At 33.5% G+C, this 26,441-nt stretch overlaps 1 protein-coding gene across 3 annotated transcripts in view; it reads left to right on the top strand.

Moving 5' to 3' along the window:
• The window catches only part of LOC134529418 (tau-tubulin kinase homolog Asator), a 219,619-nt gene that overhangs the window by 106,283 nt on the left and 86,895 nt on the right, over positions 1–26,441 (top strand). For all 3 annotated transcript variants that reach the window (XM_063363469.1, XM_063363468.1, XM_063363470.1), the window contains 4 exons: positions 5,951–6,194; positions 14,029–14,238; positions 16,561–16,676; positions 18,821–19,066. In XM_063363469.1, coding sequence (XP_063219539.1) covers positions 5,951–6,194; positions 14,029–14,238; positions 16,561–16,676; positions 18,821–19,066 — 816 coding nt within the window. The remainder of the gene's footprint in view (positions 1–5,950; positions 6,195–14,028; positions 14,239–16,560; positions 16,677–18,820; positions 19,067–26,441) is intronic.

Genomic DNA, 26,441 nt, shown 5'->3' with positions numbered 1-26,441 from the left:
ATTATATCCTGTAATGAAACTAATGTTTATGAATCACATATAAACACAGCAGAGAAATTACATATCACTAAACACGTTATCCAGAACACCTGTAATTAAAAAGCATACATTAGCACATTTACCCTGAGCATATATTCAAATGCTGTATTTTTTTAAGGTTACAGGTGTTAACAAAAAGTCATGACAACAACCTACGTAGAGTTGAATTTCTACTCAAGTTTTTTAAAATGCATTCTAATTATTGACAATTATGTTTCCTTACCTAACCAAAATTAACCAAAATTTACCAAACCTAATTTAATGTAAATAAACCTCATTTGAGTTGGGTTAGGTTACATTATGTTGGTTGAGGATAGGTTATGTTAGGTTAGTATTTATTTATTTATTTATTCATGCACTCCGTTTAGTCCCAAATTAGGGACATGGAGCAAGTTAAATACAATTTAATACAATAGAAGTTATATAAAAATCAACAATACAATCATACAATCATATTACATATTGTTAAAATAATAAAAATTCTGTGTACATGCCCTTACATTTAATATGTTTTGCTTGTGGGACATTACCTAATATATAACCGAAAATATAAAAACGTGTCTGTTTGTAATTTGCCCGACATTCAAAACAAGAAAGCTGCGAGGAAGGTACTTTTACACTATTTTACAAACACGCCCCAACCTAACGGAACGTTTTCACGCACATACTTTCATAACGTGTTAATTAGTCGCACTTTTTCACGGTCGTGACGCCCAGATCTAGAAGAAATGCTGTCATTTCTGCGACATCACCCTGTTCCAGTTGACCTGTATTCATTAACATCGTAACTCTTCGTGCCACGTTGATAATATTGTGCTGTCTCCTTCTTTACATTCATTTTAATAACCTAACAAACCGTAATAACTAACACAAAGTTACACTGTAAAAGCAATAGTTCACTACAAGTTACAATTAAGACAACCCTTTAAAATTAGAAAATTAATTAGTACACAAATACACTGGATGTTTTCGGAAAATCAGAAGTCGTTTTGAGCAAACAAGCGTTCAACATGGCTCAGGCCGACACACAGTTACGTAGGTGATTCATCCGCAACAGCTTGCAACGTCATCTATAAACAAAATAACTTAACTTTCGTATATATTAAACAATATTACTCCAGGATCTGGAAATAAACATATGTGAAGCATTTTAAGCAATATTTATCGTTATTTCAGCTGTTCAAAATTACATACTAAGGAACTATTTCTTCAAGTGTGTAGCCAACATACCGATAAATATCGTTGCCACGCGTGTTTAAAAACTTACATATAAAATTAACAAATACAAATTATTTCAGTAAAAATACACACGTACGGAAACGTAATAGCTTGATAAATTATGTCGTCCTATTTTGTTTATTTATTTGTCAAACAAATTGCACAATAGTAAACCAAATATTCTTAGTTCCATTTTTCAACAGTTCTTCTCAAAAGTACGAACTTACCGTGCGGCGACTATAGCAAGGGGAAGAGAGTGGCGAGTAGAACAAGGAAGCCATTTTGCCACAATGTTGTGCGTATGACTTTCATTCTAGGCAGATGGTGGCACGAGTAGTGTTACTGGAGACATTCTAAATCCAAGCAAATGCAGTTTTTAATTTTATTAATTTTTTAATTCAGTTTTTTTAAAATAAATTATGGGTAGTTACAATACAGCCATTGCAATTAATAGTTGTTAGAGAAAATAAGTACAATAAATTTCCTTTCGATTTCTTAATTTTTACCAGGTTTAAAATGCCCAAATCCTCCTGAAAAAATTAGAATGTGGGTGTGTGATCAATGGCTGACTATAAACCACTCACTGTAGTTAGAATGTGACCAAGTAAAATTAATACGTACCATTTCTTTAGGTAGTTTTATATTAGTTTCCTGTTAACTTATGAATACTCAAAGTTCTGAATTTCAGCGAAACTATTACCTACAAAAACTACTATGATCCTTGTTTCATATGGGGAGCTTGGTGTTTAGATGGTCAGTTCACCCATCTCCCAACAAGGTGATCAGAGATATTCTGGACAGGAACAAACTCAGGTTTTTTTGCAAATGGGAAACATGCAGGTGTTGCAATTAGCCAGTTGGTTTTCGTAAGGTTCATTCTACTCATTCCATCAGTGCTTGATTTTCCATTGCCCCTTTTCCTTTAATGATCTCGGTAACACCCAGACTTTAAGCCATAATTCTTTTATTCATGCACTTTTGAGTGATTTAAAGCATAGATCTGTACTTTTATCAAGTCACACAAAACCATTTAATTTGTGTCACAGGGAAAAAATATTTTTTGGTGCACTGTTACTACAGTCATGTACTGTATTAAATTGAAAATCAAAGTAAGTCTGTAACTAAACCATCAAGAATATAACTCTTTAATTTGTCAGGTATAGGCAGATTGAATTAAATAGGCTGAAACCATTGGAAAAAGAATAGATAAGTTCTCTAATGGTGGTGCAAAAACCATGCAGATATGTGCAGTGTTTGGAGGTTATAAGAAAGTCTGCTTTAATTCTAGGATGGTAAGGTAGATGTACCAGTAGTCGTCATGCTAAGAAGAGTTTTATAAAAAAAAAAATTGTGTACATAACCTTGTAGGTGTATTACTGCCCCTACATGTTTGTTTTTAACCTCAAACTTTACTCTACAATGCTATCCAACACTCTTCGATAAACACAAATTATTTTTGTAGATTTATAATTTTGAAAAAAGTGTGATTTCGAGCCAGTAGTCGTCATGCAAATTTTCGTGTTTGCCAGTGTTCGTCACATGTTTGTGCCAGTAGTCGTCATGTGCGATTTCGGCTGCATTAGTTTTAATTCATGGATCCAGAATGGTAGTATTGTACTATTTGGGCTTCAAATTTTATTTGGTACTATATTTTAAACATCAAAATGGCATTTCATAAAGATCGTTCAGTAATATAATGAATAATCCTCATTAAATTTTGAATTTACTTACAGCACTCACGGAACAAAGAGGGACAGCACATAGAGCTGTAGCAAACCGAATGTATTCGTTACTGAGTAACGGGTGTGCCGTCTAGTAACGAGTAACGAAACGTTACACACGGCTGCATTTTGTTACTCGCATTTCTTGTATATTTTACGCATGTGCGCGCATATTCAATGAATTTACGATACAAAGAACGATGTTTGTTTATTAATAAAGTATAATTTGGAAATTCCTCGTCTAAGTTTTTTTACTGTTTATTAAAGGTATTATGTGTGTAGACAAAGTTTGAGATTGGAACAGAAACAACGTAACAAAGTATTTTTTTACAAATTAGAAATATGTATGTTTTTGTTTTTCACTATCGCGTATTTTCACGTTTTTTTGTTCTTATCTTAAAAGAGATATAATAAAGCCGCTCTAATGAGATTTAATTGTTTCTTGGTTAACAAAAACTGTTTAATTATCAAATATTGTTAATTGTTTATATTATATTTATTATTATTTACGCGACGTCATACTGTACGCGTACGCAATACGACTCAATTCGTTGCTGCAACATAACATAGCATGTTATGCGGTATCACAAGTAAAATATAAAAATGAATCAGGGCCCGCCCATCTTCCTACCCAAGGGCGATTTGCCTTTGTGTTTATCGGACAATGTGTTCCTTGGCACACTATTTTTTTCCGCTGCACATTTTATACTCATACCATTCGCTACATCTTTAAGAGCAGCTTCCATGGCTGACTCTTCATACAACAGTATTTTCCGTTTTGGCATTTTGCCCTGTAATTAAAGAACGAGACACATTACAATGTTTAGTTTACTTATTAATGTCAAAATATATATCGAATGACCCCTAAATTAATGTAAACAACAATGCCTACACAATTTTTGCAATCAATAAAGTAAAGTAATTTCCGACCCAGAAGTCGTCATACACATGCATCGGAAGTCGTCATAGGTGACGACTACTGGATCTGATCATAATAACGTACTTTGTCTATTAACAACAAAGAACCAATATTATTTAAGAACTTTAGGGTGTAACTTAGCACAACTTTAAATAAAATATTAAATGTACCAGTGCTCGTCAGGTATGACGAACACTAGCAATACAAGGTTTTTATTGATCCGGTTTTCGTCACCCTAACTAAATCATACAAAGAAAACGAATTTTTTTAAATAAACACTTTCACCTCTTCAAGAACATTTAACTAACACATTCAGCACAAAACATCACGAATAAACATGAAAAATTACAGAATTAGAAGTAAAAATGTGCACTAACGTCCTTAGTGTTTTAGTATAGGAATTCCCCTATTTATCTTCACTGCTCTACGAACTTTTGATGCACGGACTTTTTTTGATTGAAAATAGTGTTTGTTCCGAAAACTATTGTGGTAATTTCAGCTAGAACGTCGACTAAATTTTTGTCAATATTTAAGTTGGCGATATATTGAGCTACTTCTCTATTATTTACATTTGAAGTTGCTAGTGACGACCATTGGAGCAGTGACGAGTACTGGGGCACTTACCTTAGTAAATGTTACTGCAGTTATGTTTTCAGAGGATAGCCAGATGTTGACCAATTTGACTACACATATATTTGCTTAGCATTTGACCCAAAAATATTTTTGAATTTTAATTTTCAATTGTTTTCAAATTGTTTCCAGAAGTGTGGAATGAAAATGAGTACTAACACAATGTGGGGCTTAACGCTGTGTTGGACATTGCTAATCATTGAAAGGTCACGTTGCACATAAAAAATGTAAATTTTCTGTCAATTATTTTAAATATGTTGATCAATTCTGGTTAATAAATGCTGATTGAGATATCGTTATAGCTGTGCAAAATAAAAAAAAATATCTGTACCAAATATTACAAACTTAACTTGGCATTGTGACTAACACTAGTAAGATTATACAGTCTGTGTCTTATATGTGTTTAGTTATGAGAAACATTAAAAGAATTTTAAACAACTTTGGTCTTTTACAACATAGAGAAACCATTTGTGCTAATGGTAAACAGTGGTAACAAGGACATGGGTGTTTTATTAAAATGTCTTAAAAGTATTATTGCTTTTGAATCATTAAAAAAAATTGAAATAATTCGGCTTTGAATGAGAAATGGTTCTGTGCATTGTTTGCCTATGAAAATGTTTTACGGTTTTCGAAAACTGCAGTTGAAGAACATGATTCCAAGTTATTATAATTGAGGCGTATATGTATGACAATTTTTTAAACTGCTTTTTGGTTGGATGAGTATGTGAGTGAAGAGAGAAGCCACAATGAGATGCAAGCAAATGTGTTCTTCCAACAGCCTGGTGATGTGAACATGCAAAGGAAAGAGATAAACAAAAGTATAACGAGAAGTACACTGTATTGCAATGACATGCAGTTGTTGGAGAGGTTTTTGGTTTTCCTTGTTCTGGTATTTTAATGAAGGTTTAGGCAATACACTTTTAGATCACTATGAGCTAATGAATATATTTAAAAAAAAATTATTCCTTCAATTTTGTGTTGTTATTGCTTGGAATTGAAATGATTTATTTTTATAGTTTTATAAGTTTTCAAGATTTCGCAGGGTGTCTAATCATTATTGATGTTACTGGATATCTGTATTGTCATGAAGTTGGGTTTTTTAAAGCATGTACAAATCTTGTCAGATATTATTTTGAGTTTTTAAAGTGATTTTAGGTATTTTGTAATGTTTTGTAATCACTCAATTTCTAGACAAAGATATAAATATTTTATCTTTAAACACAATTGTTTCCTTAAAATTCAAACTTAAGAAAAATTCCAAACAGAATATTGGAACAGAATAAGGTATTGTTTGACATTTAGTAGTGCTACCTCTGAGATATGTTTTATTTGTATTTATTGTTAGTTATGAATGCTGTTTCATTTGATAGTTTTTTGAAGTTTAGCACAATTTAATTGCGAAATCATTTTTGTTTGCCGTTAGAACCAAAATGCCAATGCCTTGCCAGGAGCAAGAAAAACTGGTTCGACATTTGGCCGCCTTCGTGTTGTGACAGCACCTGCCTCGTGCGCACATGATGTGGGTAAAGAAGCAGAAGACGAGGGAAGCCCTGCGCCTCAACGATCTAGTCCTCAGCCACCACTCTCAGAGTTACCGAGCCCTCGATTCCGTGAAGCTACCACAGAACCAGATGGCTCTTATTATTCATATGATGCCATCAAATGTGGTGAGTATTGTAATTAATTACATTTCCTGAGTTTGTATTTTAATTGTATGCTGTTTGTATTTTAAAGAGAAAGATTATCTGACCGTAATTTATAAATATATGTGTAAGTTACATGTGTTGCGTGTGTGTGGTATATGTGTATGTGTGTGTATTGGTGGTGTGTGCGCATGTAGTTAGGTGTGTATATGGTTACCCTCTTTTATCTCATAATCGTCGCACCTATATTTTAGGGCGTCAAAATTTGGATTAAAAAACCTCTCACGTAATCTTTGCATGATGTTTTTGGTCCCGCTATTAATTTCTGAGCGCTTTGTGTGGGTATTTTTTTCGTATAAAAGAATGTATTTTAAAGTAGAAATCTAATATTTATTTGGAAATTACCACTTACTTATTTAATTAACGGAAATACAAAGTTGTCTGATGTGCAAATTTTCTTTTAAAGACGTTTTTAAACGTTATAACCCTTATCTGTTCGTTTGTGTCGCCGCAGTGTACCGCTTATAAAAATTCAGCCATATTTGGTTATGTTGCTTCCCGTATAGAGCGCGCACACATAGTTGACTATCGATATCTCGCCGATTGCATGCAACGCATGCTCTCTGTCAACTGCGGAGTTAACTATTTTGATGGCCCACACACACTCGTGGTGTGTACTACGACGATAGTTATGCATTCGTTTAGACTCGAATTCGGATCGCAGATTTTTTCTATTTAAAGTTGAAGAAAGTTTTTTGTTGCATGACTTATTAATTTAAATTGTTCGGCATGCTCTTTTATACTTAACTTTTTAAATAAACGTACTTTCCATGAATGGGTTTTGTTTTTATGAATAACTACCTAACAAAAATTTTTTTTTCTCGCATAAACGTCTCACCCCTACTTTTAAAACTTGATTTTAGTATAAAATGTGCGACGATTATGCGAGAAAACACGGTATGTGTGCATGCATGCAGGTGTGTGTGTGGGGTTGTGTGCACACGTGTGATGTGCAGTTGTTTATAAATACCAGTGTGTGCCATTGTTTGTGTGTGCATATGTGTGCAGTTATTTGTGCATGCATTTGCATGCAGTTGTTGGTGCGTGCATGTGGTGGTTTGACCGGGCATGTGTGTGTGTGTGGTAGTTCATGCATGCACATACATACTGTTGTTTGTGTGTGCATGTGCATAGGTTGTGTCCTATGCATGTATGCATGCATGCAGTTGTTTCTCTTGTGTGTGCCTGTGTATGTGGTTGTGTGTGTTTACATACATGCAGTTGTTTGTGCATGCACATATTACTGTTTGTGTGTGCACATACATACTGTTTGCATGTGCACATGCATATATGAATGTAAAAGAAGTAAAAGAGATGCCTCATAGTGTTATGATTATATCTGTTAAAAGGAATTTGTGACAGCTATAATAATGAAACAGACTAATTGAGCAGTTATAAACACTTGGAGTTTTACTGATTTTGCTTTTTGTATGACACTGAAACGAAACTTACGTATTTTCATTTTTTGTGTTCTCCTGGAAACAGTCTACTCTTCCATTTTTTTTTTTTTTTTTAGGGATGGGCCAATTAAATCCTGAAATATCATCAAATCTTTAGTACTGAAATGATTCAATATTTGACTAAATAGATTCATGGGAAATAAAATATAAAAAGAAATAAAGTAAATGAAAAATTCAACACTGATAACCTCTGAAGTTTACTAGGTCAATTTTTTTTTCTTCATACATGTTCTGTTAACATTCCCCAAAATATTTTACTTTTAACATGTAGCTATATAAATAAAATATGTATTGATTCTGGGAACTTCATTTGTGAAACAACCATTTCTTGGGTAGAATGTTTCATCACCATAGTTTATATTTTTCATTTATTGTATATTATTTTAATTTTGATCCTTGACACCTAGATTCTGATTTGAGGGGTATATTTTATGTACTCTCTGGGATTCACATTCAAGATTCAGATTCAATAAAATTGGTATTTGACCCATCACAAGTTTTTTTAATAAGCAGCTAGTCCAAACATAGACTCTCTAAGCGGTGTAGATAGCCCTTTTTTGAGTAATCATGTCAGTATTTCCCGCAGATGGTCTAGGTTGGGGATTTCACCAACGTCTAAAGAGTGCTTAAGAGAAAGGAGAAAGGGAAGCTGCTGATAGTCTTGCACCATTAAGCAGCTGACATTTTTTTTCCTTGTAAAATCTAAATCTTTACTGTTCCCTTATAATTCAATACATATAAGATCTAATACTCCTGTAATATCACTTGCGGTCGATTTTCCTATTCAGGTGTTCAGTTCTTAACATTACTTTTTACACCACAACTGTTCCAGGCTGTATCGGCCAGCTGACCATTAGCATCTCTGACTTCATGTAGACTATTGCACTGTGTCCCTACAGGCAGCTATTCTAGAACTATGTTTAACACGTCAGTGAACTTCTACATTATCATACAATTATAACATTGTCATAAATTATGTTAATGTAACCACCTGAATATCAATACCCTGGCCAGATCACTATAAGGCTAGCTCACATAAACTAGGTCTACTACAGAGGAGTAATGGCTGCTATTTTAATCTCCCATGTCTTTTCAAACTTTTGTTACTCCACAAAAAATGTTCTCAGGCAGCATACAAAATAAATTTTCTGGGGCACTTCGTAATTCATTATTTGGTATTCCTTTGAGCTACCATACCATCGTCAAATCACAAATTCACCTTCAGTGTTAACAGACTTTCAATTCTGATACCCCACTAGACTACACATCTAGGTACAAACCAAACTTACGGCCAATGTATAACATCAATATTAACCTAGTTTTACTGATGAATTCCTTATATGGCTCACATGTTCCTTTGTCATGATTTTACTATTCTCTTTTTTCCTAGTACAAAGGTGAAAGTTGGCAAGAACTTTGGTTTTTTAAATGGTCCAATATACACTTGTACCAGTTCAGCAGGCTTAATATAACGGAAACATCTCCATTCAATAATTGATGAGGCAACCAATAATTAAAGAATAACTCTGCTGAAGTTACTCCTGCCTCAGCGCTAAATTAAATGTCAGTTGGGGCTGGGTTACAAAAGTTCAACACTATTGCTTATATTCATACTTATCATTTGCCATGAAACATAGTTGGTGTTATTCATAACCATCATGATAGGCAACTCAAAAATGGCAAAACACTTTGAGCCAAAATATTTACCATCAATATTGATGTAGTTAACCTGATCAGAAATAACAAGAACTTTGAGTAACTATAGACCAACAATAAAATAGAGTAAAACCAATTACAATGAAACAGGACATGCAATCCTCATCGAACAAGCCAAAAACATTATAAATATTGCCAACTACTTGCAACAAAACACACTGTAATGTTGGGCACATCATCATTTACAATTACCTGGCCTTAACCCAGAAGCTAAGAAAGCCTATGTTTTAGGATTTATTCATCATATAAATTACTAATTTAACAACGAATACAGTTCCAAATATTTCATAACGGTAGCATAAAATTCCATCACTTGAAAAAGTTATTACACAATTTGTGGGTGTAAGAAATATTTGTGAATTATTCTTAATAGAGACAATTGCTGCAATGACCAGTGTTGAAAAATGGACTTTTGAGATGAAAACAATAACTTGTAGATAAAAGCCCGAAAAAATTCAGCTGCAGAGAGACCCTGACCATAGAATGTTAAATTGTAACTCCGACTATCACAGACAATCTTACATAAATAGATTATTGACAGCACATTTTACAATATAGGACTTACATTATCTTTCTGCAGTAAAATTTTTTTACATAACTCCATAGTGACTTCTGACTTGCAGAGAAAATAACCTTCCAGGAAATTTTCATAATTTTTACATAACTGCCACTTCACTAATACCTGCTCTTTATCCCCACTGTAAGGAACACTACAGAACATTTTGGAGTCTCTCTCTTATCTATGAACTGTAAACAAGTTTCGCGCTGTGATATCACTCATCTGCCTCTTTTTTTTTCTTTTTCCTTTACTGAAATATCTTCAAATGTTATAGAAAAAATACCAGTGCCTACAAACTATTCTTAACATAAAATTATTGGATTGAAGTAATATTTTCTTTAAATAAGAGGCTGAGTAATGTGCAAAATGTAAACTAGTCACTAAGGGCGGAATTCATAGTGGTGATATAAGCAATACTTGAAACAAGTACTGCTTATATTCATGCTTAAGTATGGCATTTAATTCATATCGAACAAAACGAGCATTGCTTATTAAGGCTACTTCAAGTAATACTTCATGAAGCACTGCCTCAAATAAGTACTGCTCAATACGAATTCACAGTCATGAAATAAGTTTGTCTTGTTTCACAAGTATTCATAATCAAATAAGTATTCCTTATTCATTGATATAATTAATACTTCATCAAGTAGGCTATCTTGGTGAGTCAAGTACGTGTACGGATTTGCTTGTTGTAAGGAATAGGTTATATAAAGTATTAATTCCAGTTCACTTTTCCATATATTAAATTAAAATTGAGAGAGTAACACAAATTCAATTCGGGGAAAAGAAATGAAACGAAACAAATCTTTGCTGCTTAATTTTGTAAAAAATACAGGCTACGTACATAACCTCTTCTGCAGCTAGCGTGATGGCGAGTGGGATGATTTTGAACAACTTGTGGACGAAGTTTACGAGGACCATGTCAATGTACGGTCACCAAAGCGCTACATACGAGATGCATTAAACCCTTTCGAATGGTATAGTGATTCTGAGTTGAGGGCTAGGTTACAGTGGTCAGGTCTACTAAGTTTAAATAAATGAATAGCTTATTACATGTGCAACACTGTTGTGGAAGTAGTTAGTTAATTTTTTTGTTCAACAATTTTATAGAAAATATTAGGTAACTTCTCTATTTTGATAAAGGGGGGGGGGGGGGGGGGAGGAGTATGGCATAGGTTTGTAAAGCTACATAAGTGCTTGGTAAATTCCAAGAATATTTTGTAACTATTTATAAATTCAAATTATTTGTTTGAGGGTATATAGAAACAATTATAAAACATGGGTAATTCTAAGGACCCAACAAATCCCAACCCACCATTCACGCTACTTTAAGTATTTTTACGAAGCTAACCAAACCCAACTGAACAATTTTACGATACCTACCAAAGATTTGTAATATATTAGTAATAATGTAACCACACGTTAAAATAGTAAACTACTTCAATATACAAACTCTCTATAAGAGATTTATACAAAAACACGTCAAAAACTAAAATCAAAAAACTTCAAAATTTAGTTTTTTTCTCTCAGAAAAGTGATGTGCACTTCAGAATTATAGAATTTTGTATGCTACAATTTCTCCAATGAACACTAATACATAAGTAATTTTCTTAAGTGCTCTCACGAAAAAATAAATTCTTGATTTTGTAAGGAAGCTTTGCGATATATTAAGTAGTTAACCGTTAAAACAATCCGATAGGTTAGGGCAGCTGCATTTAAAATAGTGTTAAAATCATGCAAACTGCTGATTTGGTAAGCTACATTTGAAATAGTGTCAATGGCATAAACAGTTTGTGCTAGGTTAGCTACATTAAAAAAAAGTGCCTACTTTATAGTATATTAAATGGTTGATTAGGTTAGCGACATTAGAACTTCTTTAAAAAGGATTGATTGGTTGATTAGGTTAGTGAAATTGCAAATACTAAACGTTTATTGGAACAAGTAGTGCTCAAAAGTACAATTTTTAAAATTATTTTACCCTTTATAATACCTCTTCCTATTATTTTGTGTAAGATTAAGGATTTCCAAAGACAAAATAATTCTGAGACATCAGAAACGTAATTAACAATTATCAAAAACAATCATCTACAAACTTTATTTCCCTCATAAAATTACAAAGAAGTACTTAATTGTTTTTGTGACAAACTGTATTTCCTATTGAAGACGTTTTAATTTTGGCAGGCTCATATAGATGGTTTTTAAAACACATTTCACGTTAATATAATTACTGGGAAGCAGATACGAGTTATTAATATTATGAAACATGATGAAAATGAATGGGCAAAAAAATCATATCATACAAATTTATGGAAGTAAACTTCATTTGCAAGTCGAATACACTGATTTGTTTTTTGACAAGCTGTATAAGTACGAGGTAATTTTGTTCCAACTAAATACCGTAAAACAGAGCTGATATAGGTCCCGAATTTCCAACGTCAGCCACAATCACTTTTATAAAATAAGGCCATTTAGAACCGTTTTCACAATATAACACATACACTTAATCCAATGTTTTGGGTGTATAATAAACAAGGCGCAGCCCATGAGGTGAAAAAAAAAAAAATTGGCTTCACCCGGTTGCTATGTAATCGTGCAGACGTGGCCACCCCCTGGTATAATGTTTTCCTCTCTTTTCTTTTTCACTAGCCATCACGAATCACAAGTTGTTTCGCTACCACTTGGTATGCCCAACATAATTTAACAACACAAACGTTCACAACATATTTATGTAGTTGTAAATTCGTTTTTAATACATGTTCATATTTATGTTATTCAAGTTCACTATCAAATAAATTATAATATCATCTTACGTAGTAATTTCTTTATTTTAATTTCATATATGGTTTGAAACGTGGGCATTTTTATTTTCAAACAGGTAAACTATGTATTTACAGCTGTATATTTGCTTGCGTTACGTTGGCACAAAATTATTCCTGTACTTTTTGAGATGCTTCATCGAGAACAGCATGGCCAATGTAAGTAGTGCTTTTTCAAGTATTACTTCGTCAAGTTTAGGTTTATGAATTCATTGCTGGAATAAGTACTACTTGAAGAATAAGCACTACTTAATAAAGTACTACCTATTCGTCAAACAAGCCTTCGACAATGAATCCCGCCCTAAGACTGAAAATATATAGTATTAAAGTACCCTTAACATCTTCATAGAAATAAAATAAACAAGTATTCTAAAAAAATAATTCCAATCTTTAACATATCTAATACACAATTATTAAACTAGGGCAACCATCACCGTAATTGGCTGATATACTTGTTAACCTCTTATATACAATATCAAATTTAAATAATGTAAGAGGGAGGTTATGCATTGTTATAACTTTCTCAATAAAAATTAGTGCATGTTAAATACAAACATGAATTCTAACAGTTAAGTACAATTTAAATCTTTTTGCATGATTAAGATGAGCTAGGTCTGCTTAGTTAACTACCCAACAGTCACATTACAATTTCCCTTACAACTTATAAATTAAAACATTGAGATTTCATAAAAATAATGTAGAATTAGTAACTATAAATAGTGCACTATTTCTGAAAGTTTTGAAAATTTTTATTTTTGATGTGAAACAGCTGTCTGCTATTTTATTTTATGGAAGTGTTTGGTATTCCCAAACCTCATATTGTGAGTTAATTCTATATTGTTGTTGTCAGCATTTTCCATGGCTTATAAACAGGAGTGGTCCTGTTGCCAGTAATCATAAAAAGGTCCCTAGTCAGCTATGTGAGAGAGATAACATTTTAAGGCATCTAACTAATTTTCTTATGAAGTTAGCAAACAGCCAATTTTTGTATAACCATGTTAATAATACAAAAAAATGTAATATGAAGAGAAGAAATAACTTTTTTTTAGGAATTTTATATGTAATGTATATATAATCTGGTAGAAAATGAAAAACTTAATTGGGACAGTTTGAAAATAAATTAACAGCCTTCATGATGTTAAATTTTAAAACTAGTTACCGAAGGAAATTCAAGTAATGTCTTTTAAACCTTTTTTTGGAAATGAATTCCACCGTTTTAAATATAGTTTGTGGTTTACACTATGCAGGTGTGATAGGCTCATCACCTGTAACCGATCGAGAGCCTTTGAAAGAACGTGGTAAAGATCATCGCATTCGTCGGCTTCATTCTTCAGGCGATTCTTCAAGACGTCCAATAAGTTCCAAAATGAACAATCGTGATGCTTCTGTCACACAGTTTGCAGTAATTGATGATGATAATGTTTCTGCATTGCAGCAAATGACAAAAGGAGGTGGTGGTAAGTTGTAATTGTGTTTAATCGTGGACTTGCATAATTTCTATGAAACCATTTTTCTCATAAGCTTAACTCAAAATGCAGGTAGAGGTACAAGAAAACACATGCACCCCACATTTTTTGGGTTTGTTTTCACAGCAGAATTAACCTAGATAATTTTCTTTCATTAAAACCAAAAATCCATCCTACTTTCTATATCATGACGATTTAAAATCTTATACTATACAGAAGACACCTGGTGAATCTATATTTTTTGTACCCTAATGCATACTATCTTTAAAGAAATATTGTTTCATGTGTTAGGTACAGTTTAAGTTAAATTGTAGTCCTCTGTTTTCCGTATTTTGAAGATAAAAAGTATTTTCCCTGCATATTTTGGACATTATTATTTTATTTCTTTTACAGAAATATGAGTTAACTACCTATTAAAATATTACTGCTTCATTGCTAGAACATCATATTTTCTCACAACCAGTAAAAAAACTCTTGTATGGGACATATTGTTAAGCTAAGTCATGATCATGTTTTCACTAATATTTGTGTTAGTAAGGTCTTTATCTACAATGATACAGTATAGTTTTTAATTGGTACATAATTATGTACATTAATTTTCATATCAGTGAAAATTCTGCATAGATGTAAGGTAGAATTGCAGTCAGTTTTCTGCTAGTTTTTACATGCCCAAGAGTTATAGCCATCTACATAGTCTGCTATTATTTTGCTCAGAACATGTAGATGTGGTCGGGGGTTCGCTTAAAGTTAAACAATTAATGGGCATCATTGACCCTGTCCTCTGGGCGTGACGTCGCCCGTGCGAGAGCGTGACATTTATCCCGTCAGGCATGTTGTAGATGTTAATGAAGTGGGCTGTTATTGGCTTCCCATACACCGGTCTACAGTAACTTGTGCATGTGGGCGAATGCAGAGAAACACAAAGTTGCAGTTCTGAGATTTAATATGCACCACTGCGGCATATTCCTCTCATACAAGTAATTACAAAAAATTACAACTGCATAAAGGCCTAACGGCACAACTGGTTGATTGACATGATGTCTAGAATCACTTCGTGGTTGTGTACATGATTCATGTTAGTGACTGAACTCTGGCTAGCAGATGACTATTTAACTAAGCAGTAGCAGTTCGGGCCTCCTGAGGTAAGCTCTAAGGATGAAAGAAAACTATTTGTATTAATTAAAGAAGCCAGGATGACGAATATCAGTTGCAATACAAAGACGAAGTCCTGGGAGTGCTTGAAGCATATTACCTTGAGTGGTGATAAGAAGCGACTTGGGGGGGGGGGGGGGGGGGCAGATGGCATCCCAGGCCGCCAGAAAGCACGTCTGATACCAAGTTGGAAGACCTTTAGTCCATCCAAATTCATGCAGTTAACATAACATTAAAACAGAATTGGACTCCTAAAGTTATGACATAGTTATTCCAGCCTCAAAAACATGTAGTGAATTTACGTATTCAGATTACAGCTCAAAATAATTAAATATTGAGATAGTCTTCGGCCTTGCGGCAGAGTTGTAACTTAAATTAAATAAACATGTAGAATGTTTGCGGGATCCTGAAATAACAAGTACACTTGGGGATAAAATAAAAAGTTTGCAATATGACCTACTATATAACAAGGGAATGAGGCACTGACTCTACTGCACCCTCTTACGGTAGTTAGTGTTATTTGTGGCGCTGGCGGGAAGTTGGAAGTGCTATGAGTATAAAAGAGTGTGAGGGGTGGTGGCATATCAGGCTCTGTGAGGGCGAAGCCCCGGACGATGTCAATGTCAACCTGGGATATAAAATAATATTTTATTGATAGAAAGAAGTTATTTTTCCTAAAGGAGACTTGATAAAATTATTATTGGGCTATCTAACAAATAAACTTAGCAATTTTAAGGTAATTTTTGCAATTAAGTGTTGAAGTGATTTAAAAGTTGGCTGTGTATTTATTTGGATAAAATACTATTTATTATAAAAAAACTAATGTTTTTATGTAAGTCAACGTAGACATACCTGTAAATATAACATTTTAGGTTTGTAATAAATTTATGAAATTAAATTTTCAGATATTTCATAGTAAATAAATATGTAAATTATTATATGTCACTTTACATAAAGAGTTTTAAAAATCAGCATTACAGTGACATCAACCCATCCAAAATGCTAATATATTGTTTTGATATTCCTTATGTTTAAAAAAGTTTTTATGTAAATTTTTATCATTAGCATGAGTACAATTTTGTATTTAGAACTAAATGATTTTTTTAGCTATGTTTTTATGTAATTATTGATAATTTAACATGGAAAAGGTTTTGTGTCTAGGTTTAACTCTGGCATCTCAGTGGAAGTCACAGTTTGACGATTCAGAAGAAACAGATAATGAATGGAAAGGAGAAAACTTGCAGAGTCCAGAACATCGACATAATGTCTCATCACAGGTGTGTATAATTTACACTGTGATATATAATTAGTGTAAATAAATCCTTCTATAATTTCAGGTTATGTTTCTTTTACACTGTTGCTTCATAGAAATATACTTTATGTAGTATTGTTCAGTAACAACCTTATAAATATAGTTGTTAGGTTATAACGTACCTCTAAATATCAGTGATTAGTGTAAATTTTCCCAAAAAAAAAATTACTACAAAGAAAAGTTTTTGATGTGTTTACAGAATGAAGAAATCTAATTAAATTTCTCTTAATGCAGCTGATAAAATTATCATTATTTAACCAAAAAATGCCTCATAATTGGTTTAAGTCTAACAGCATTAAAATTTTTGTAGTAGATTTTTCTTTAAGCCTTTAAGTTCAAAATATTCCAGCGAGTGTTACTCAACAAGGTTTTTTGAGTGTAAGATCAATCACAATATGGGTGAATTCTTGCGAGATAGCCAAGATTTCTCACTAGCGGTAAATGTAGCAGGCATTGCTGTGACCCAGTGAGTTTTTTTTTGGGTACTGCCGTTTTCCCCACCCAGTAATTCTATCAAAGCTCTTTTCTCTTCCGATCAGCCCTTTTTACTCATCTGTGCCCTTTGTAGAGAACTGTTGTAAAAAAATGATGTTTTAAACATAAATATTAAGTAAAATAAATTTGAAAAACAAGTGAATTTTAGCTGAAAATTATTGTATTTACCTAAATACAAGGCACTTAAATGACATACGAAGCTTAAATCTTCCCCTTAAATCAGGAGAAAATATTTTTTGAGGTTTTATTAAGTGGGAATTTGATGAAATTTTTTTTAAGATTTACATTTATTTTTTTTAGAACAACCATAGTGTTGTAATATATTAAAAAAATCATCTAAACTGAATCCTGGCGAGTATTGTATACATTTGTAACCTCACTTTAATTTTTCACAATGTTAATACAGTAGACTCCCGATTATCCGTGTTAATGACTGGCAGGAGATCCATGGATAACTAAAAAACATGGTTAAAGCAATGTAAAAAAACTGATTTAATTTTTTTACAGACCATCTAGACAAACACTGTAACAGCCGTCCCTCAAATAAACGCCCTAATTCGTTTCAGTAAAGCAGAGCGCCAATCAAAACAGCGCTAGTCACATACTTTTTTATTTTAATCAAAATACTAATTCATTTTCCAAATAGGTAAGTGTGATTGCTGACTACCATTTTAATCAAAATACTACTCCTGTTAAAATTAATTTACAATACTAATGCATATATAACTACATTTGAAGTACATTTAAATAAACGTTAAATATTTTGATATTAAACAACAAAAAAATTTAATTAAATTCATTTACTCCACGGTTTAGTTAATTGGACTTCGGGATAACATTCCTACGTAGGTGCTACCAACATTTTTCAGTTACAAAATAATAGTGTTTGTAATATATTAAATGTATTTCAACTATAATAAGTTTAAAAAATCATAAACTTTACATTTTCTGTTATAAAAGATTATTTAACCTGTTAACATAATTCACTACTCTGTTGTTTAATAAATTCATTTCTGCCATGATTTGCCACCAGCACATCTTGGTAGGTGCGAAGTGAACTAGTCCTGAAAGCTTCTGGCTTTTCTCTCCAGAGCTGCTTCTGACAGGCCTGACATGCGGGATAGCGGAATGTAAACTTTGGCTAAACACTCAGGTGTCATCAGAAATAAAATATGCAATGAAGGAACCGAATAGCTATTGAGGAAAGAGAAAAATATTGTTTGTTGCACGGAAATAAAATTCCAAAAATGGTATTTGTGTTAATGTTTTATAGAAGTATGCCACGGTTAACCCACACCCGGATAACCGAGTCTACTCTACATGTAAAGTGTTCATATTTTATTTATACTGTCATAGTTATGGTTTTTCTGTAATAAATTATCCCTGATATAGCTTAGCAATAATGTAAGTGGTAAGCAGGAGTTTGAGTCACATTATGATGTCCCAAAGCAAGACAAATTTTGAATGTTTATGTTCTAAGCTTGGAAAAAAATCAATATAGCATTCTGGTTAGATAAGGTAAATGTTATGTGAAAATATGTTGTGTATGACTTAGTACAACTTAATTTACTTTAATGTGACTTTTTGAGTCGACTACTTAATATTTATTTGTAGATTGTTGCACCAGTAGAAGTACCACAACCGGTGGCAGTGGCAGTGGCAGTGCCAGTGGCAGTGCCAGTGCCAGTGCCAGTGGCTGCAGTGGAGGTTCTCGCAGCAGGCACTCCACAGCTGTCAATACCTACAGTGTCTGTGGCATTGCCGTCTGAAGTACCTTTGGTAGCAAGGGGTCCTCCTGAACTGTCTCGAATCAGTGAAGATTCTCGGCAAGAAAAACAATCCCACCAGCAGTCACCTCAGGCAAGTACTATTTCATCATAATAGTGATCACTTAAATGTTTACTAATATATATATTTTTTTATTTTTGTCAATTTAATGTAACAGCAATAACTTATTATTTAAATATTTGTAACAGTGTATGAAGAAACTTGTATTCTGCTTTATGCAGAAAAATATTACTAGTTAATCTTGTTGTTAGCCCGCCCTGTTCGTCTGTGCTGCTATTATTCATATGTATTTATTTATTTATTTATTTATTTATTTATTTATTTATTTATTTATTTATTTATTTATTATTTTCATTCTTGTGCTGTCTGATTTTTAAGTTTGAATATGTTCGTCTCTGCTGTCATCATTGTGTTGCTCATATTACCTGTAAGAGTGTGGAGAAGTTTGTTTCCCACGATAGTAAGCTAATCAAGACATTGAGTGACAAGTATCTGTTAAGTGGTTGGCTTGCTCTCTTTCTTGTGGGGTTACTTGAGTGCTTGCACACCCACCCTATTAATAATGTTTGCCTAGCAGTTAGCAACTACAGAAAAAAACATCAGCAATTTGTTATTTTGGAGTTAAGAATCCAATGAAATTCAAATGATATGGTGCATATTTTGTTACGTTATTTGACGCTCCATACTTGTGATTTTCGCCACTGCCGTGTGCCTAGTCGTATTGCACCACTTTGTGAAGACAGGCTCTTTTTTATCCTATGATTAGGAATCCCCAAAAAAGGTAAATAAAATGAACCAAAAGCGATGCAATAATATGGTGTAAGAACATAAAAGCAGTGTGAAAAATAGGTGTCAAAATTCAGTACTAAATATGAATTTTTGCTTTTTTCTCCGTTACATTAAAACTAGTAAAGATTTTTATTTTAATTTTAATTTTAATAAGTTCTAATTTCTAGAAACTATCTCAAACAAATTCTTGTAACAATTAGGTTTACGGTTATCTATTCATGATCATCTCTATAACCTTCTTAAAATTAAAAAAAAAAACTAAGAAAACTTTTCAATCAAGCGGCACATGGTAAGAAATAAATAAAGAAGCACACCAACTCCTGTTATCTGGCATAAACATGGAAGAACATACACAATGTGTTATAAAATCAACAAAACTTAATAAGCAACATTTTTCTTTTAAGTGTCCCATCATATAATAAATGAAAAGTAAAGTAAAACCAGGTATCAATATAAAATGTGTAGTATCTTGTCTTGTAAACAAGGCCATCCTGCTTTTACACAAAATAACCACAGATATTAAGTTACAAAATTGTAACGTTTGTATTGTACCACTGCACAAAGAACAAGATATTGTGTTTGTGTCATTACTATTGATTGGTGCTGTAGTAGAAAAAAAAAATACTGGGTTCAAGATATCGAAATACACCCACCCATCAAAGTAATGCTGTTTGATTAGCACGGTTTTGAAGTAACTATGCCAACTAATTAGAACTTTTTTTGAATTATTGCAGTCATAGATTTGAAGTAGCCCTCTTTTTTCTCCACAAAAATTTTTAATTCCCATGCACGCACAATGGCAATTGCACTTGTGTAATTTTAAGAAAATGACGAATCAGAAAAGATAGCTTACCCTTTCCATTATAGTTCATTCGCTTCCTTCATTGCCTATTTTCTTAAGCCTAATTAAAATTGTGCAACAAATAATATTTCATTAATATATTGTCCCATGCCTGCGTGTGTGTTCAGCTAATGTTTGTACTATAACATCCATCTGTTGAGAAAGGCCACAAGCTTTCAAGGTCAGTTAACCTCATGCATGCCAGGCTGCGCTAGTTGATAGTCGTGTTTACAAAGTTACTTTTGTTTGCAGAGGTGCCAAGTACTACGAATTTTCCGTAATTTATGCGAATAATAGTGCTTTATTACGGAATTACGATTGCTCCTGTAAAACTACGGAATTTGTTATTTTCAAAATCATAAATCTTAGTTTCAGCATTTATGTTTACGTATCTGTGCTTGTTATTGTTCAAGTTGCGTGACGTCACAACTTGCCATAGATTTAACAACATTCCGTTAGTGGTAACTGTTGTCAGCTAATGAGCATTTGCCCGAAGATGTACAATAGGTTTAACGTATCTACCCGAAGTGTGGCGTGTGGCGAAAACAACAGCCATTACTCTGAAGCAGCCTCGGCGCATGCGCCCGGCTTCGTTTGTTTTATCTCGAGTTGCTTCTTCCGCGGAATGCTATGCTGCGCCGCTGCAGTAGTGCTGCTGTTCTGTTTGTTTTTGTTAGCCACGCGAGTGAAGTTAAAGTAAAATGTGTGCGTAAACTTCTAAATTTCGACAATAAATTCAAAACCAAAAACTGGTCAGAAATACCGTCCAATATATTCGCAGTTATGGACATTTTTAAGTGCCTCAAGTGTATCAGAACAACATGTATTTTGTGATTTTTGTAAATGTAACTTCAGCGTACAACATGGCGGGAAGGACGATTGCCGGCGTCACGTAAATAGCAAAAAACATGTCTAATTTTCTAAATTGAAAGCTTTGAACAAGCCTGTAACTTCTTTTTTTAAGAGTGATGCCGTCGATCCTACAACAAATGCGGAAGTGCTTTTTGCTACGTTTTTAGTGGAATATAACATACTGCTTGCCGTAGCAGACCACGTGGGCCCGTTATTAAAGGCAATGTGTCCCTATTGAAAAATACTCCTGCAAACGAACCAAGACTACAGCTGTAATCCAGACACTTGCAGAGGCTTCCCGAGAGGAAATCGTGAGAAATGCGGTGAGGTCAGCTTTTAGTATCGCTACCGACGGTAGTCATCATGCTGGTGAGGAAACTCTGTACTTGATAGTTGTTACAGCCTACAGATCTGATTTAGGGAAAATAGTTCCTGAAGTTTTGGCTCTTCCAGTTTGTGTTATGTCAAATACTGGGGAAAATATTTTCAAACTTCTAAATGAAGAGCTGCATAATAAAGGCCTTTCATGGAGCAACTGTATTTGCTTTGCTACTGATAATTGTTCCACTATGACTGGCCTGCATAAAGGAACCGCTGCCTTTATTACTAAGGAAAATCCTGATATTTTCGTACAAGGATGTGCATGTCACCTAATACATATAGCTGCACAGAAAGCAGCTAAAGAATTAATTACCTGTTTCTATTGAAGATTTATTGATAGATCTGTATTTTTATTTGGACAAAAGTGCTCTGCGTCATCAGAAATTGAAAAAGTGTCAAGTTCTTTGTGATGCAGCAACCCATAAAATATTGAAACATACCAGCACTAGATGGCTGTCACTGAAAAATTGTGTTGACAGGCTGTTAGAACAGGGGCCTACATTACAAACGTTTATCCTTGGTGACAAAACACTACCAGCAGGAAGATCTAATGTTAATGTAGCTAGGGTGTTGGCTGTTTCAGTTTCTTCTTTTGACTCAGCTGGAAACAACTGTACGCCAAAATATGTTTCCACTCCCACTCCAGTGAGTTCTAGTAAGCTTGTTGCAAGTGTTACTTCTACATCATCAAATAAATTGGGAATGTGTCCTAAATCGAAGATGAGTGAACCTACAAAACTGATTTCAAAAAAGAAATTGCGAGCCACAAATCCTCCAGCAGTCAGTCTGCTAAATCAAGTAAACGCAAGAAACATGGTTCAACCAATGACAGACTAGTAAAAAAGATTGCAGTCACCAAGACTAAGCCGGTTTCCTCCAATAGTAGATTTGATAGGATTAAAAAAGCTATTTCTTCACCAGTTACGAAGTTGTACTGTCTTTTTCTTCAGAGCACTGTTCCAGTGTTCATAAAGGTTAATGTTTTGCTGCAGAATGAGAACCCACTTATTCATGTTCTTCGCGGTGAACTCCTATCTTTGCTAAGTGAACTGTATGTATGATTTATTAAGCCTGAAGCCATCAGAAATGCTGACAGTATCTTGGCAGTAGAGTATTGCAACAGAAAATCACAAAAAGAAAATGACAGTCTTGTGATTGGCTTCGATACTAGGTCCTACATGAAAGACAGTAGTGTAGGACTAAGTGAAGAAAATATTACTGTATTCTACAAAAGTGTCAGGAAATATTTTCAGTCAGCCTGTAAATACATTGTGGACAAATTTCCACTCAACAGTGAAATCTTGATTCATGCAGCAGTTACAGATGTTAATCAGCGTGATAACATGACACATGCATGTCTCTGTGGAATTTTTCCGTAAGAAATTCAGTTTCTTGCTAAGTGAGGAGGAAACGTCCAATTTGGAACTTGAGTTTGCCAGGTATCAAGCAGAGAACCTCCCTCAAGAAATTCTCAATATTGACAGAATGTATGTTTCATAGCATTTAATCATGAATATGAAAACTGCTGATGGTGCGCCTAAGTTCAGTTCTCCCAAAAGTAATGTTAGCAGTTTTGTGCATTCCTAACAGTAATGCCTTTTGTGAAAGAATATTCAGCATAGTCAGGAAGAACAAAACAGAATTCCGTTCTACATTAGGCTCCAAATTGTTAAGAGTCGTTAATCATACAAAAAGTTCACATGATGGCTAGCGGGAAAGTATGTTACGAACAGAAATTCAGCAAAGAACTGCTTGTTCGAGCAAAAAAAGCAACTAACAAAATGTTGCAAAAGTCACCATAATTGAGTGAAATTCTTGGGACATCAAATTTTAACTGTATATAATTTTACACGTGTTGTTGAAACATTATAAGTGTATTGATTTGACAGACTTAGCCTTATCCTGTGTGTGAAAAAAGAGGGCATCCATGTGCATGTAATTTGATTATAAACTGATGTGAGAGTTACTATATATGAAATTTGAAAGTCTACATAAACTATTAGGCCTAAATTGAAAAATGACATTCATCTGCTCAAATAGGTGAGTTGAATTGAACTTTCTAAGTAGGCCTATTTGGTTTAGCTGAACTTTTTTATATTTCTAGTGCTATAAGTTTGTGTGTGGTTTTCTTGTGTACAATTTCGTTGTGAATTTATTTTGTGGTTAATGGTGTAATAGGTAATTTGTTAATTAATGTAAATTACTGATTTTTTACAAATATATTACTGAAAGGTTTGGTGAAAGGTTGGCACATCTGTGTTTGTATCAACTTGCACATGAAATAATTACTATACATACCTAATAAGTACATTATTTTGTGCTGTGCTAGTTACTAGTTTTGGAGAAGATAGCGAGTGAAAGTGCAGATTCATCATCAGCATTGAGAAAAATCAGCAGAAACATTTTAGTTTAGAGTTTAAATTAAATGTGCTGAAAAGAATTGATTCTTGTGAGCGGCAGACTTATTTTGCAAATGTGTTGGACTTGCTGGATCAACAGTGAGGACAATATTTAAAAAAACAGAGAAAGACTTTCAGAGGCTGTGGCATTAAGTGCACCATCCCAAGCAACACAGTTAACAAAAGGCACACCTGAGCATAAGGGTGGAAATGGAGAAATTACTACTTTTGTTGATGACAACACACACCTTAAGAAACCACTGAGTGCTGACATTATCAAAGAAAAGGCACGTAGTTTATATGAAGACATAAAGGAAAAATTCCCTGATAATACAATGTGCAGAAATTCCAAGCTATTAATGGATGGTTTAATAACTTCAGAATCATTAGAATCTTCACAGCATATCAATGAAAGATGAGACTGCTATTGCAGATGCTTAAGTGTACAAAATTTTAAGGCAGAACTACAACAGATCATTGAAATTGGAAACTACATAGATAATTGAAATTGGAAACTACACAGATCACCAAGTGTTTATTGTTGATGAAACTGGCCTTTTCCGAAAACAACTTCCAAAGAGAACTTTTATTTCCAAAGAAAAAAATTCTGCCTCAGGTGTCAAGGTAGCAGGAGACTTCAAGTTCGAGCCTCTTCTTGTCCGCCACTCGGAAAATTCAAGGGGGCTTACAGTCATAGGCCAACAAAAAAACTTTGGTAACACAAGCTCTGTTTATTGATAGGTATGAGAACCACTTCGGCCCAGCTGTAGAGAAATATCTCGTAGAAAAAATTGTTGCAAATAAAGTTTTACGAATTGCTTGGTTTTGTGGAAGTAGTTTCATGCCAGAAAACATATCATCACTAATCTAGCCCATGGATCAGGGGGTAATTTCTACATTCAAGAATTTCATTAGAAAAATGCTAGCTTTAAGGAAAACCAATGGGGAAAATGCACCAAGTCTGAGGGATTTCTGGAGAACATTTAATATCAGAGATGTGATAGATTACATTGGTACTGCTTGGCAGGAACTAAAAAAGAAAGCAATGAATGGTGTGTGGAGAAATATTTGGGAAGAATGTGTCCAGGATTTTCATGGTTTTGACGAAACTAAGGAAATCAGTGAACAAGTTGTTAGCCTAGAAAACAAAGTTGGACTTAACATGGACATTGATGATCTCTAATAAATAATATTAATGATAATGGTGGCCTTTCAAATGATGACTTAATATCTATTGCAGAGCAGCAAGAACATGCATACAAAGAAGACAAAGCGAGTGACAATCAAACTCAGTGGATGCCTAAATTAACACCCAAAACAGTTATTTAGGTACTCCAAATTTTTAAGAAGGGATTTGAAATATTGCGTAAAAATGACCCGAACACCAAGATAAGTTCAAATGTAGTTTGAAGCATCAGCAGTTGCTGAAATTGCTACAAAGTTTTATACCAGGAAGGTATAAAGTAGGCAAAACAATGTTCAGTTCACTAAATTTTTAAGAAAAACCTAAATTAAATGTTGATGACAATGCAGGACCTTAACACAAGAAATAATAAAAATTTTGTGTAAGACTGTTAAAGTTGGCAGACATGAATTCACTAACAACAGTTGCGAATTACGTTTCCAAACAAAGAAATCACTTTTTAAATTAAATAAACGTAAAATTTATTCTTATGTAATCTTCGTAAACTTTGAAACAGAGTTTTCACATATTAAACTTTGAAACAGAGTTTCATGTTTTTAATATGATTATTTTGTAACTTACAAAAGTTGTGTTTGAGCCTGCTTATTCACAATATGCTAGGTTAGCAGGCTATGTACTGGTCAATTATGCCACCTGTATTTTTATATATTATTTTATGTTATTTATCCTCAAAATGCAATTTACATGTTTTATTTGTACTTTAAATGTATTTAGACGTGTTAAAAATAAAGTAAATAGATTTAAACGTGAAAAATGTGGAATATGGCACAGTAAACAATCAGATTTCAATGGCTGGAAAACTAATTATTTTAAGATTCACTCTTATGGCAAAAACATAATTGATTAGGGCTCTTATTTTCTTAGGATGAATTAGAACGTCATTCAAGGGGCGGGTGTACTTTGTTATTAAAATTTGTTTCTTGTGTTACAAAACTATGATGTAATGCATGATGTCCTACGAGTTACACTTTTTAACTTTTA

The sequence above is a fragment of the Bacillus rossius genome, chromosome 2 (assembly GCF_032445375.1).
Source record: "Bacillus rossius redtenbacheri isolate Brsri chromosome 2, Brsri_v3, whole genome shotgun sequence".
Taxonomy (NCBI): domain Eukaryota; kingdom Metazoa; phylum Arthropoda; class Insecta; order Phasmatodea; family Bacillidae; genus Bacillus; species Bacillus rossius.
This window is presented reverse-complemented; position numbering and strand designations above follow the sequence as displayed.